The sequence below is a fragment of the Paraphaeosphaeria sporulosa genome (genome assembly GCF_001642045.1).
Source record: "Paraphaeosphaeria sporulosa strain AP3s5-JAC2a unplaced genomic scaffold CC84scaffold_7, whole genome shotgun sequence".
Classification (NCBI taxonomy): Eukaryota; Fungi; Ascomycota; class Dothideomycetes; order Pleosporales; family Didymosphaeriaceae; genus Paraphaeosphaeria; species Paraphaeosphaeria sporulosa.
This window is the reverse complement of record NW_017253366.1, coordinates 1,946,534-1,960,998: the sequence shown is the minus strand read 5'-3', so window position 1 is coordinate 1,960,998 and position 14,465 is coordinate 1,946,534. Positions and strand designations below refer to the sequence as shown.

The 14,465-nt window shown below is 51.3% G+C and overlaps 6 protein-coding genes across 6 annotated transcripts in view; 4 read left to right on the top strand and 2 right to left on the bottom strand.

Annotated features, from left to right (window-relative positions):
• The first annotated feature begins 52 nt into the window (after window positions 1-52).
• On the top strand, window positions 53-1,268 carry CC84DRAFT_1166235 (thymidylate synthase). Its single transcript, XM_018178904.1, has one exon. It carries the CDS (start codon window positions 102-104, stop codon window positions 1,137-1,139), a length of 1,038 nt encoding a protein of 345 aa, XP_018034495.1. The 5' UTR covers window positions 53-101; the 3' UTR covers window positions 1,140-1,268.
• A 2,003-nt stretch (window positions 1,269-3,271) lies between these two features.
• Window positions 3,272-5,420, top strand: CC84DRAFT_1150051 (FAD-binding domain-containing protein). The gene is made up of 3 exons (XM_018176688.1): window positions 3,272-3,738; window positions 3,791-4,203; window positions 4,249-5,420. Exons 1-3 carry the CDS (start codon window positions 3,552-3,554, stop codon window positions 5,209-5,211), a joined length of 1,563 nt encoding a protein of 520 aa, XP_018034494.1. The 5' UTR covers window positions 3,272-3,551; the 3' UTR covers window positions 5,212-5,420.
• On the bottom strand, window positions 5,276-6,629 carry CC84DRAFT_888811 (LamB/YcsF). The gene is made up of 3 exons (XM_018187802.1): window positions 6,068-6,629; window positions 5,601-6,020; window positions 5,276-5,554 (listed from the first exon to the last, which is right to left on the bottom strand). Exons 1-3 carry the CDS (start codon window positions 6,199-6,201, stop codon window positions 5,341-5,343), a joined length of 768 nt encoding a protein of 255 aa, XP_018034493.1. The 5' UTR covers window positions 6,202-6,629; the 3' UTR covers window positions 5,276-5,340.
• On the top strand, window positions 6,492-10,357 carry CC84DRAFT_1095308 (uncharacterized protein; the record flags this gene model as incomplete). The annotated part of the gene is made up of 3 exons (XM_018174611.1): window positions 6,492-6,543; window positions 6,607-10,154; window positions 10,205-10,357. 3 exons carry the CDS (start codon window positions 6,492-6,494, stop codon window positions 10,355-10,357), a joined length of 3,753 nt encoding a protein of 1,250 aa, XP_018034492.1.
• A 624-nt stretch (window positions 10,358-10,981) lies between these two features.
• Window positions 10,982-12,594, top strand: CC84DRAFT_1095093 (HAD-like protein; the record flags this gene model as incomplete). The annotated part of the gene is made up of 4 exons (XM_018174599.1): window positions 10,982-11,694; window positions 11,761-11,813; window positions 11,877-12,028; window positions 12,079-12,594. 4 exons carry the CDS (start codon window positions 10,982-10,984, stop codon window positions 12,592-12,594), a joined length of 1,434 nt encoding a protein of 477 aa, XP_018034491.1.
• A 1,433-nt stretch (window positions 12,595-14,027) lies between these two features.
• The window catches only part of CC84DRAFT_1207310 (uncharacterized protein), a gene marked incomplete at both ends in the record, with an annotated part of 3,434 nt that continues 2,996 nt past the window's right edge, over window positions 14,028-14,465 (bottom strand). Inside the window, one exon of the mRNA XM_018182092.1 lies at window positions 14,028-14,421. Coding sequence (XP_018034490.1) covers window positions 14,028-14,421 — 394 coding nt within the window. The remainder of the gene's footprint in view (window positions 14,422-14,465) is intronic.

The window sequence follows — 14,465 nt, the reverse complement described above, 5'->3', positions numbered from 1 at the left end:
TCGCGCAGTCGCGCTTTCCAGCTGTGACGCGTAGCGCGACTAATTGTCGTGCAACCTCCAGATGCTCCTCTCCCTTTCCGCTTCGCCCACACATAGCCAACATGTCGCCTTCCGCCATAGAAACTGTGATCTCGTCTTCTCCCGCCCCAGACGCCACTAAGGAATCGTCCACAAATGGCACCTCGAGCACACAACCTCACCACGCGCACGAAGAATACCAGTACCTGAGCCTGATCCGCGATATCCTCCAAGATGGCGAGCACCGGCCCGACCGCACCGGCACCGGCACATACTCCATCTTCGCGCCGGCACAGATGAAATTCGCCCTCTCCCGCCCCACCACCGACCCCTCACAACCGCCCGAGCTCATCCTCCCCCTCCTCACCACAAAGCGCGTCTTCCTGCGCGCCGTCGTAGCCGAACTCCTCTGGTTTGTCGCAGGCAGCACATACTCGAAGCCCCTCTCAGACGCCGGCATCAAGATCTGGGACGGTAACGGCAGCCGCGAGTACCTCGACAGCGTGGGGCTCTCGCACCACGAGGAAGGCGATCTCGGGCCCGTGTATGGCTTCCAATGGCGGCACTTTGGCGCCGAGTACAAGGGACACGATGTAGACTATACCGGCCAGGGCGTCGACCAGCTGGCGGAGGTCATTGATAAGCTGAAGAACAAGCCATATGACCGCCGCATCATACTCAGCGCGTGGAACCCCGCGGACCTGAAGAAGATGGCGCTCCCGCCTTGCCACATGTTTGCGCAATTCTACGTGTCGTTTCCGCAGGCGAAAGAGGGTGAGGAGAGGAAGAGGGGCGTGCTGCACAGTATCCTTTACCAGCGGAGCTGCGACATGGGGCTTGGCGTCCCCTTCAACATCGCGAGCTATGCGCTGCTAACCCACATGCTGGCTCACGCGTGCGATCTCACGCCCGGGACTTTTACGCATACGATGGGCGATGCGCACGTGTACGTCGACCACGTCGACGCGTTGAAGGTCCAGCTGGAGAGGGAGCCGAGGGACTTTCCGACGCTAAAGATACATAAGGAGGTTGGGTGCAGTATTGATGAGTGGAAGGCCGAGGAGTTTGAGGTTGTGGGGTATAAGCCGCATGCGGGCATTGCAATGAAGATGAGTGTATGAATATGGAAATGTGTATGGAATCGGGTTTGGGTTGTGTATAACTGTGGAAATGTGGTCAATTTCAGTTGCAGAATCCGCGTATATGCTGCGCTGTGTTGGCATTCGTGAGGAGCAATATACATGAGGAGTAATATACCAATGTGTATGATGCGTGTATGAACTTAGTCGTCTGGGATTTGGGGCAGTCCTAGTGGAGCACGATATCTCAGCTTCGTCGTATCCAAACGCATTTTCTTGCACCGTTTATAGCAAGGCACTATAACGGCAAGCAACTGTTTATTTATTCCTAAATCTCCAGCTCTTCGCAGCAGCAACGACAGTATCGTCCCTCAGCGAGCTCTCCAAATTCGACTACTTCAAGCGTATATGGGTGATCCAAGAGGCATTCCTCAATCCAAATACCACCTTGTTTCTGGGCTCGGAGCACATCAGTATGGATCAGTTCTACGGTATTTGGTGCCACCTACTCGAATCTCGATTTGAAAATATGTACCAAGGCGCCTTTACGTGGGTCTCTAAGGTTCACGCATACCAATCCAAGCAGGATGGCTTCGACATTTTTGGTATGCTACAGTGGGTGCGCAGTAGGCGGTGCATGGATGATCGCGACCGTTTGTATGGCATTCTTGCGCTACCGTACAACGACAATCCATGGAATGATTTCGTCAGAAGCGTTGAGCCAGACTACTCCATCTCCGTCGGCGATCTATACTTCCAAATCGCGCAAGGTATTGCGACGCGAGGCGGCACGGCGCAATTGCTGAGTTCGATCCATCATGGTGCTTCGCTTGATAACCTGTTCGGTCTCGAGGTTTCGTCGTGGGTACCTAAGTGGAATGAGAGTCTTGCAGAGGATATCAAAAACGAGCATCTCGACTCGCAGACGCATTGCGTTGGGATGGTGGATCTGGACCAAAAGGCCCTGTCTATAAAATGCGCGTTCATTGACGGTGTCAAATCAGGATCGGGTTTCGATTTGATTTCAAAAAAAAAAAAAAAAAAAAAAAAAAAACCATCTGAGTGCCTTCAAGGTGTTAGAATTTTGGGCTGAGCTCTCAACTTCCATGGGGAGCGATACTAGCGACGTTGACAGGGCCTGGCTGAATGTGAGGCTATGCGACGCTATGCACGCCAGGACCTACAAGCGAAAAGATGGCAGTCTATGTCAATTGCACGGCTCGCGTAATCTCGAAAGGGTTCTCGAACGAAAGGTTCATGGCATAGACGACAATATGCATGAGAAAGAGCAACAAGCGTACAGAAGACTTCTCAGCATCGTGTCTGAAAGTCTACGTATCGTGAAAAACAGTGATCCAAGCCTCGAATCAGACGAGGAGGCCAATGAATATCATGACTATTCACCTTCAAAAATGCTACGAGGCAGGAGGCTCTTCCTGACAGAGTACAATCAAATAGGTCTTGATCCGGAGAGTATGTCTCCTGGTGACGTAAAAGGTGTTCTTGAAGGAAGCAGTATCCCGTTCGTGTTCTCCACGGATGGTTCGTTTTATAGGTTCATGGGTGCAGCGTATATGCCAGAATATCCTAGGCGTGACGCACTTGGTCGGGCGCACGACGCAGGACAGAGAACAAAGAAGATTACGATACAGTAGGGACGCCATGTCCATCTATCTATGTAGAAGAGGCAATGCCATTATTTGCGCCATCCTTAATTCGAACAAGGGTAGCGAACAAAATCAGTAGCTCGACCATACGCTCGAAATTGGGATTCCCGAAATCTACAATGCCAAACAATATCTTCTACAGGCAGTGGGTGTTGTCTCTACACGGTGAACAAGAGGTTGGCGGAGAAAACATTTCAATGGGCGACTTAAACCAGGGCGACGTCTTCCTCATTGGGATCCGCCGCTCTAGCTCTGATTCAGTATGTTTGCGTTGGTCGATAGTTTATGATCAGTAGCGGCTCGTTTCAAAAATTTCGCCGTACGAAACTGAACCTAACTGGGACAAACTGTCAAGAATTGAATGCATTCATTGGCCACATCAAGCGCTAAGAGTGTACTCATGTGTAGAGCGAATGAGAGTGCGAGAACGAGTACGAGTGCGAACACGGATACGAGCGGGAGCATCCGGAGAGATTGCATTCTGATCACAGCCACATCAACGGTCAAGGAAACACATGCAATGTCTGGCATTGAGTGAGACTTATTTCCTAGCCTCCCGAAGAAGCCTACATCCCCTGTCGATCCATCTAGCCCAGCCACACGCCATGATGTGGAACCTAGCCTTTAACAGTCTACCATAATTACGGCTCTTAACTAATGCGCCCGTACATACTACTCCACGGGCAGCTATTAAGTACTTAAAGTGTAAAAATCGCGAAATTGATCATCCATCTGTCCTGGGTTTCCATTCGTTATCCCTTTCCTTTAGGAGGCACACACGACAACCATGTATACGGCTCTTCTTCTCGGTCTCCTCCCTTTGGCATCCGCCACCATCAAAGGCAAAGAAGGCAACTGCGCTGCGGAACACATCAAATTTGCCAATCCGTCCCATGTCTGTAATACCCTCAAAGCCCAATTCGCAAACTTGACCTTCCTTCCCGAGGATCAGGGTTACGAGAAGGAGACAAAGGGTTGGTATACTCATTCCATCTCCACGAATTGCCATTGCTCACCCACATTCAGTGTCATGGGATGCATCATCGTGGACCAACCCAGCATGTGTTTTCGTCCCTCGAAATGCCGACGACTTATCATATGCCGTCAAAGCTATGGTGAAAACGTCTACGTTATTTGCCATGCGTGGTGGCGGCCATATGCCTATCTCTGACGCAGCCAATATCAACTCCACTGGAGTGCAGATTTCAAGCACGAATCTGAACATCCTTGCATTGTCAGAGGACAAGCAAACGATGTCAATTGGTCCAGCTTTCCGATGGGGCGATGTCTTCGAATTCATGGACGGATCTAATTTGACTGTTGTTGGCGGAAGACTCCCTCCCGTCGGTGTTCCGGGTCTTCTCCTAGGTGGTGGCATTTCATACTTCAGCTACGCTCACGGTCTTGCGTCTTCAAACGGCAAGATAAAAGCGTACGAAGTAAGACACCTAATAGAAATCCAGATAACTTGCTGACGAGCACAGGTTGTACTTGCGAATGGTACCGTTGCCACTATCACCGCGGACGGCGATCATGCCGACTTATATTGGGCACTGCAAGGCGGAGGCAATTCATTCGCCCTTGTTACTCGCTTCGACCTCCAAACCTTTCCACTCCAGCAAACCCTCCGTGCTGAGGCGACATACGAAGAATCTGAGGAGACAAAAGATGTGTACCTCGATGCCCTGCTTGATTACACCCTCCATGGCGATGTAGATCCGGCATTTGCCATCACACCCGTGGCCCGGTGGGGACCGAACTTTACAGTGCCGAGCTATGAAGCGACACTCCTCTTTAACGGTTCCGTCGCCCCATCGCATGGTCCAGCGACCAAGTTCTTTAATGGAAGTATTAAGTCTGTCAACGATAGCTCCACATTGAAGCCACAATCACTTGCCGAATACAGCCGTCTGACGAAGTTCGCGTTCGAGGAAGGCGGTCCCGGCTATGGCTTTCGACAAAGGTTCCGCGTTGTCCCGGCAAAGGCAACTCGCGAGGCGATGGACATCATACATGATAACTGGTTCGACCTGCTAAAGGAGAGAGACCTCGCGAATCGAATAACTGGATTTTTCTGCGGTCTTGCCTACAACGCGGTCACTCGGACGATGGCAAGGATGTCGGAAGGTAGCCCGCAGAATGTCGACCAAGAACCTGCATTTTGGGTTGAAGAAAGCATATCCTGGAGCAACGCCGAGGATGACCCTCAGATCACCAAGTTTCTCGAAGACGTGAATGCGAAGATTGAGGCGCAACTCAAGGAGAAGGACCTCATGGCCCGTTACATCTATCTGAATGACGCCAACAAGGGTCAAGGTGTCTTCGAAAGCTACGGAAATGAAAACGTTAGGAAGCTCCAGGCTATCAGAGATCGATACGATCCCAACAGGATCTATACAGATCTCATGCCAGGGGGATTCAAGGTCGCTCACGCAAAGGCGAAGTAGACGACACATAGTCGTATCATTAGGTACAGAAAGACTAAGTGTAGGTAGGAGTACTGAGGTAATTGGAGGGTGTTGTATATGCAGACCATAGATATAGAAACGGCTCGGCTCGGCGCATACCTGAAATCCTCACTTCTTTGGGAAGTGGCTCGTGTTGAATTGGTCGACGATCTCGCGCGCTGCTTTTACGATGTCCAGTGCGCCAGGCGAGTCCGAATGACAGCATAGCGAGACCTCGTAGTCGCCCACTGGCAGCTGCAGCTCCTCGCCCGTGACTGTAATTACAGTTGCATCCTCTACTTGACTTCGTACGTGTCTTTTCGTCTCATCAGGATGCCATGGTCTAGACTTGGTCAGCACTGTGCTGTTATTGTATCCACGCCACCTACTTCTTCTTCCTGTCAATGACAAGCGTATTGTCATTGTTGTATTTCACGTCGCCATATAGCTCCGCGACAAATGGCAAGCCCATCTCTTTTGCAACTTCTTCGTGTAGCGTGCCAGCAAGCCCGAACACAGTCATGCCCTTGGGTACTCCAGCATACACCGCGCGGCACACCTCCTTGTCCCGGTACATCATCCCGTATAATACACCGTGTGGTTTCACGTGATGAAGCGGTACATCCTCAGCGTCTAGGAACGCTTTGAGGGCTCCGACTTGGTATCGTATGGCGGCCGTAAGCTCCTCGGGAGACATCTTAATTTCGCGGCGTCCGAAACCTTGAATGTCTGGCAAGCCAGGATGCGCACCCACAGCGATATTGTGCTTCTTGCACGCCAAGACGGTCTGGTGCATGATCAAGGGGTCACTGTGCTTCTTAGTATAGCTACTGGTACGGGTTGTTAGACAGCATACCCAGCATGAAAGCCACAAGCAATGTTTGCATGGTCGATAAGCGGTATCAACTCATCATCTGGACCACATTTAAAGTTTCCATAACCCTCGCCCAGATCCACGTTGATTTTGACTGGGTGCTTGATTGCCGGCATTGTGAGTTTGCGTCGTGGGTAGAAAATACACAATGAATTCCCTTAGCCCGCCATGATGAACAATTGACGAAGATCCTGATCCCCACTCCGCCCTGCTATCATGACGTCGATTTCATGGAGCCGAGGAGGACTGGAGGACCAATTGCGGGAGGAGTGCAGCGGGGTCACGACGAAAGATAGGGGAATCAGCATTAGGCGGGGTTTACCATGCGCCCTTAACGCCTCCGTGCCTTTACGCGTACCTGCACACAAGACCGTACAGAGACTATCCTATTGAGCTCGGGGTCATGATGGAAAAACTCAAGACACTCCTCATCGCCAACCGGGGCGAAATTGCGGTAGGTGAACTCGCGAGGGACATGGAAGCCCGTCGGAAGCCCGTCGGAAGCCGTCACTATCGATAAGATACGCTGACATCATCATCATCAACATTGCAGGTCCGCATCTGCAAGACAGCCAGGAAGCTCAACATCAGAACTATCGCAATCTATTCAGAAGCCGATGCCGCATCGCAGCACGTTCGTGATGCTGATGAAGCAGTCTTGCTGCCGGGGAGCAATGCGACGGCTTACACAGAGGAAGAGTCGATCTTGCGAATAGCGAAGGAGAAAGGCGCAGACGCCATCATTCCTGGATACGGATTCTTGTCGGAAAATGCGCACTTTGCGCGACTGGTTGGTGATGCTGGCATTGCATGGGTAGGACCAACACCCGAGTCAATTGAGGCATTCGGGATCAAGCACACAGCCAGAGCGCTAGCCGAGGAAGCAAACGTTCCGATCGTGCCAGGCACCAAAGGTCTAGTCGAAGATGAAGATGCGGCGATCAAAGAAGCGGAGCGAATTAAGTTTCCTGTGATGCTTAAGGCGACCGGTGGCGGCGGTGGCATGGGCCTTATCACCTGCAACAAGGTGGAAGAAGTACGCGAGGGTTTTCGAATGGTACAGTCGCGAGGCAAGACTCTATTCAAGAACCCTGGCGTTTTTATCGAGGCTTTCTACCCTGCAAGTCACCACATCGAAGTGCAAGTTTTTGGGAACGGCCAGGGCCAGGCGATCCACTTTGGCGAGCGCGAATGTTCGATACAAAGACGGCACCAGAAGGTCATCGAGGAATGTCCGAGCCCGTTCGTAGAGAAACGGCCCGATCTACGAGCGAAGTTGGGCGATGCAGCTGTACGCCTGGCCGAGTCAATCAAGTACGGGTCGGCTGGAACTATTGAATACCTGGTAGATGACAAGTCTGGTGACTTTTTCTTCTTAGAGATGAACACACGACTTCAGGTCGAGCATGGAATCACTGAGCTTTGCTATGATGTTGACCTGGTGGAGCTCATGCTGAGGCAGGCAGATGCGCAGTTGACAGGCCAGAACGGGCTCGACGGCACCACACTCAAGCAGATGCAACCAGCTGGACCGTCTGGTTCCGCAATCGAGGCTCGTGTGTACGCAGAAAATCCGCTGAAGGACTATGCGCCCTCCCCAGGTCTGCTCCAGAAAGTTGAGTGGAAGACCGTATCTGGCAGTCGCGTTGACACCTGGGTCTTCACCGGTTCTCGCATCACGCCCAACTACGACCCTCTCATAGCAAAGGCCATGGTCTATCGCCCATCTCGTGATGACGCTATCACGGGAATGCACGAACTCCTCACTCAATCGGCCATCTGTGGGCCACCCACGAACCTCGAGTTTTTGGCCAACATTGTGGAGGATCCACGCTTCCGCGCGGGCAACACCATGACCAGTTTCCTTCGGGACTTCAATTACGCTCCTCACGCGATCGATGTAATTTCTGCTGGTGCCTACACCCTCATACAAGACCTCCCTGGAAGGCCGACAGTGGGCAAAGGTATACCGCACTCCGGACCCATGGATCCAATGGCATTTCAGATTGCCAATCTTCTTGTTGGGAATCCACGTGGAAAGGAGGGTCTCGAGATTACCCTGAGCGGTCCCGAACTACGTTTCGTAACCCCCGCTATTGTGGCTCTATGCGGTGCGCCCATGGAAGCATCCTTAGACGACAACGAGTTTCCCATGTGGACTAGCGTCAAGATCGAAGCAGGAGCCAGACTCAAGATCGGCAAAACGACGGGCGGTGGATGTCGCTCATACCTAGCTGTGTACGGCGGCTTCCCTTCCGTTGCAAGCTACTTCGGCTCCAAGTCGACCTCTCCGCTCGTTGCTATAGGTGGCTATCAGGGACGAGCGCTCGCACGGGGCGATCTATTGCAGATCTCAGATTATATCCCTGAACACTTCGTGTGTATGTCTCTACCAGAACATCTTCGCATGAGCTACAGAAACGATTGGGAAATATCGGCTATGGTTGGGCCACATGATGAAGGCTATTTCGCACCTGAGTTCATCAAAACCATTTACGACACGAAGTGGAAGGTTTCTCACAATGCGTCGCGCAGTGGCATCCGCCTCATCGGACCTGTGCCAAAGTGGGCGCGCGCCGATGGTGGCGAAGGAGGCGCCCACCCAAGCAATCTCATTGAGTATGGCTACCCACTGGGCACATTAAATTGGACCGGCGATGATCCGTGTATCTTTCCTGTGGATTGTCCCAACTTTGGCGGCTTCACCAGTAGTACGACTGTGATCAAGGCGGACTGGTGGAAGCTTGGGCAGATCAAAGCAGGAAACACTGTCAAGTATGTCCGGTTCGGATTACAGGATGCGCTCAAGAAAAGGAAGCGGAACGATGACTTCCTTGACTCGGTTGCCAAAGCTATCGAGGCCAACAATGGTTTCAAGGGCATAGAGAGCCTGCAAAACAACCATATCAGCTTCCACGAGGGTGAAATAGGAAAGGCTGTAATCTGGGAAAAAGAAGCCGACGTCACGACGCCCAGAGTTCGCTATCGTCAAGGTGGCGATGACCATATTCTCGTCGAGTATGGTGATGAGTCCTTCGACCTGAACCACAGGTGCCGTGTCACTGCCCTGGAAAACACTTTGAATTCAGAGGCGACTCCTGATGATATCAAACTAAACCTGCTCAACACCGTTGGCTGCTGCACCACATTACTGGTCTATTACAATGGTGCCAAGCTTCCCCGGTCGGATCTTGTCGCCTATCTTAAAGACGTGGAATCGAAATTGGGCGACTTGCGCTCTACTAAAGTACCAACCCGCATCTTTAAGCTCCCGATCTCGTTCGAATCGAAACTCCAAGACGAAGCGACTCAGCGCTACATGACTAATCAACGCCCACATGCCCCGTATCTGCCCGATAATCTGGCGTTCGTGGCAAAGAACAACGCATTCACACCGCAGCAACTCAAAGACATCTATCTCAGTGGCCAGTTTATGGCCGTCGTTGTCGGCTTCTTTTGTGGCAACACGGTCTCACTACCTGTGGATCCACGGCAGCGTATTTCCGCACCCAAGATGAACCCGAGCCGCGTGTTCACGCCCGAGGGAACAGTCGGTTGGGCGGGTAGCTGCATGTCAATCTACCCTGTCGATTCGCCAGGTGGATATCAAATGACCGGTCGTACAGTGCCGTGCTGGGACTACTATTCTTACAAACCTGGCTTCACCGAACGGCCATGGATCTTCCGCGACTTCGACATCCTCACATTCTATCAGGTAAGTGAGCAGGAGCTTGATGTTCTGCTCGGCAAGTTCAGGGCCGGTAAGTATGCTTGGGAGTATGACGAGATTGAGTTCGATATGGCCGAACACAACAAGTTAATCGAGCAGACCATGGAAGAGGTAAAGAAGATCAGAGCAAAGCAGGCCATGGCACAAGAAGAGATGACAAAGGCAGAGAACGAGAGCTTGGAGCGCTGGCGGAAAGAGAAAGCGGAAAGTCAGATCGATGAAGGTACCGTGGAGAAACTACTAGATGACCCGAATATCGTCAGTGTGGAAGCGCCCGTCGATGCGAATGTGTGGAAGGTCGAGGCAAAAGAAGGGGACGAAGCAGGCGAAGAGACGGTAGTAAGCAAACAGCGCGACGGCTAAACCTATCTTATGCTGATCTAGTCCAGATTGTGATTCTAGAAGCGATGAAGCTCGAGATCTCAGTCAAGCCACCGGAGCCAGCAACAAAGGCTGGGAAGTTGAAGGTTGAGAAATTGCTGGTGAAGCCAGGCGACACAGTGATGGCTGGTGGCCATCTCGCATTGTTGAGGCGTAGTTGATAACAGCAACACGTAATTTGTCTATCCTCTATTCCATCACAACCAGAAAAATCGTAGTCACCAGTGTGCTGATACATTGTAAAATTCAGGAGCTGTCAGCAAACACGCCTTCCAGCTGGAGTCATTGACCAGATGATTTTGCGCAAACATCGCTCCGGGTGAAACTCGTTTGTTTCGACGGTCTCTACTGTGCCTACAAACGACCAGTTCTATTTTTGGCCCTCTTTAATGCACTTTGTGGACTCTATGGCCCTGATCCAGCAACAGTCAGCATGGCTAAGCCCTGACCGCCTGCAAAGCGCCTTGGCCTTCACCCATTTCCGGCTGTACTTCAACCGATTGGTGCGATGGTCCGATTTATCATCAACTATGTAAGGGAATATTCGTGAGCTGAGGGCTTACTATATACGATTTGTGCATTACGGTCTGAGAAATCTATTCATACATGGTGCCTACTCTCACTAAATGCGCAGGTTGAAGCTGGGTAGTAACAAAAGCTATTGAACAGGTAGAGTGGATGCACGAACGATGATAGAATTATGACGCCGCATTGCCTATATCATCTAAGTTTCCCCTACTTCTGATGAATCAAGTTTGTCAGACCTCTCCTTTGAAGCGTTCATCATGCTGCCCTACGTCCCTATCATTGCCGTTATCTTCGATCTAGGCGACGTCTTCTTTCAGTGGTCGCGCACAACGAAGACCGAAATTTCTCCAGGCATGATGAAGAAGATCCTCAACTCGACCCCTTGGTGTGACTACGAGTGTGGCCGCATAACACAAGCGGCCTGCTACGAAAGTGTGGCCCAACAGTTCCGGGTAGACGTCTGTCAAGTTTGTGAGGCCTTCGACCAGGCCCGTGCATCCTTGAAGCCCGATGCTGAACTTGTCTCCTTCATCAAGGACCTGCGGAGGCAACGGCCGATCAAAGTGTATGCAATGTCGAACATTGCAAAGGAAGACTTTGCTACTCTCGGGGACAAGATAGACTTGGAGCTTTTCGACGATATATTCACATCCGGTGAACATGGGAGGCGGAAGCCGGAGCTGGACTTTTATCGCGAGGTGCTGATGGAGATTGACTTGAGGGCTGAGGAAGTTTTGTTTGTAGACGACAGAGTGGAAAATGTGCGCGCAGCGAGGAACATAGGGATAAGGGGCCTTGTTTTTGATGACAAGACGACCGACACGCTAAAAGATCAGCTATTTGGACCAATCGTTAGAGGTTATGAATGGCTGCACCGGAGCGGATGTGATTTCGAGTCAGTGACAGACAGTGGTGTATGTGTTGGCGACAACTTTGCGAAGTTGCTGATTGTCGAGACAACTCAAAACTCGTAAGTACCGTTCCGATGCGGAAACCTCGAGTTCTCATGGTCTTATGGTAATTTAATCTTGAACAGAGATATCGTTCACTTCGGGCCCTACTCAAAAGGTACATGGAATTTCTTCTCGGGTAAGCTGATCTTCGGCATCGGGATATTTATATTCTCATGATCTGACGCATCATGAAATTTAGGACCTGCCACGCTCGTGCCGGGGGGAATCTTCCCTGATGATCTTGACACTACTTCCTTAGCTCTGGCAGTGCTTCCTCCTCCCCAGCCTGAGGAGGTCACCTCAATTCTGGATCGGATGGCAGAATACGTCATGCCTGATGGGTCCTTTCTGGTGTGTGCACCGACATCCGCATCATTTGTTGACTTGCTAATTATTCAAAGACATATTTTGACAAGGAGCGTCCGCGCATCGATGCCGTTGTCAATGCCAACATACTCGCCTGCTTTTACCGCTTCGGCCGCGGGCACGAATTTCCCCACACATACCAGTATGTTCGCGATGTGATTGAGCGACGGAGCTATTTGGATGGCACGCGTTACTACCCATCAGCCGACTGCTGTCTGGGCTTCTTCACACGGCTGCTACAGTCTGCAGCGACGGACACAAATCTGCAGTGTACGCTTCGCCCATTGCTGGGCTCACGGCTGAAAGAGCGCGTTGCGAAAAATGGCAATGCCTTGGACCTTGCGATGCGAATCATAGCTTGCACCTACTTGGGCGTAGAGTGCAGTGTGGATCGGGAGGCGCTACTGGCAATGCAGCTTGAGGACGGCAGCTGGGAGCCGGGTTGGATCTATAGATATGGATCCACAGGGGTGAAGCTCGGCAATCGTGGCGCTACAACGGCGTTTGCACTTAAGGCAATCAGTAGCTCAACAATTGGGGAAGTTATGTAATTGGTTGCGAGTGGGTGGCAAATTTCGAGAAGATGATGGGCGGGTCTGGACTGGCAGATTTTAAGGATTAAGGACGGAACGCAGCCTCACTAAGATCTGTAATGGGCTGGGCCCATACACGCGCTGCGTGATACCCGCAGCTGTCAGTCATGTGATTCCGCCCCAGAACCTGTAACTTCTGCCCCTGAAGATCCCTATCAGTATTCGGCCCAAACATGCCAATCCTCTTCTGCCTCTGCCTATATAGCTTGATCGCTCCCTCTTGATAGCTCATTAGCAATCAATCCCTGTTCTCATGCTCCTCTTAGGACCAGTATTCTGGGCACCATCATCGTGTGTTGCTATCAGGGCCTAGCCCCTTACAAGATCATCATAGAAGTATTGTATCCTTACATATTATAGCATAGGGTCAAGGACACTATAGTAATGACTATCATATTCTGATTATTCAAGACCGCGTCGACGGATCAAAACCATAACCCTACTTCCGGAATATCTTAAGACCTTAGAATGTGTTGGGGGCTTAGGTCTCTACTATAAACTTACAATCTAGCCTATGCCCTACTACTATCCCTCCATGTGTGGCGGAAAACCTGCGTGCCGGCATGCCGGCAGTTCTCCTCATCAGAATAAATTCATCTGCAGCGGAGTGTCACGGTAGCCCCAGGCTACCTGACAAGCATGGATATACTGCTGGCAGCAGTACATCTTAGAGATGTCGCGCGCTGGCAGTCAGCCAATAGATTATTAGACGGGTGGCCTGTCTGCTAGCTGATTGGTCAAAACATGGCGCTAACCACCCTTGGCAAGGGCGTGCGACGAAGCGAGAAGATAGATTCACGCTGGATAGGGGGGAGAGGACCTTTTCTCCTTATCCAACGTCTTGTACCTACACGTAGATACCAAACGCAGTATATTGATCTAGCCTACCTGGGCCTCAGACATCTTGCTCGTTGCTCTCGTGACACAGACGTCTCTACTCGTTGCTCTCGTGACACCGAAGGTTTAACGCATATATCTAAGAGTCTATTAATCTATACAAAGGCGTATAAAGAGTATATCCAAAGCGAGGCACTATAGTATTATAGATTATAGCGCTGTTGTACAACTCTATTGCTCTAACTTATAGAGCAGGATTAATAACTATGGCGCGCGCTACCTGCAAATTGTAACGCTACGAAAATGCCTCAAAGAGCTTAGCGGTATTCTGTCAGCGCTGATCCCATACCCTTGTCTCGCGAGCGTGACTTAGATAGAGCCACCCGGCTAGCGGCTCAGGCTGAGCATGACTCGCGCGTGCTCGAATATATGCACACACACACACCGCACTAGACTCCACGCACGCCTGTTTTTGGAGCGGATAGTAGTAAAGGTTAAAGGTAGAGGCATATATACAGTCCCGCAGCCGCGTTGAAATTTCTTTACAGGATCTTTTATCCTTGTCTCGCAGAGGACTTTGAACTTCTAATGCCTATCTTTGCTAATCCGCGTAGCAGCTTTGGCACTTTGCCTATGCGTGCACGCGCGCTGCCATCTGCCATCATAAAAGAAATGGTAAGCTCACTCTTCTCCTGCAATGCGAGCGCGTTGACGTAATGCTGGCGACACATACGAGTGGTTGGATGATCTTTCCCAAGGACGGCTTGGTACCCAGCGCATGCTCTATTGTACAGCGCAAGGGCTTCGTTATAGCAATGCTGATATGCAAGATGGCTGGCAAGACGGTATACGCTACCCAGCGTGTCTGGATGCTTATACCCTAACGCCTTCTCCCTCCGCGCCAGCGTCTGTCTGTGCATCGCCTCCGCCTCTTCGTACTTGCCCTGCCTGTCCAGCACAAGCGCCAAGTTGTTCATGCTCGTCAGCGTGTC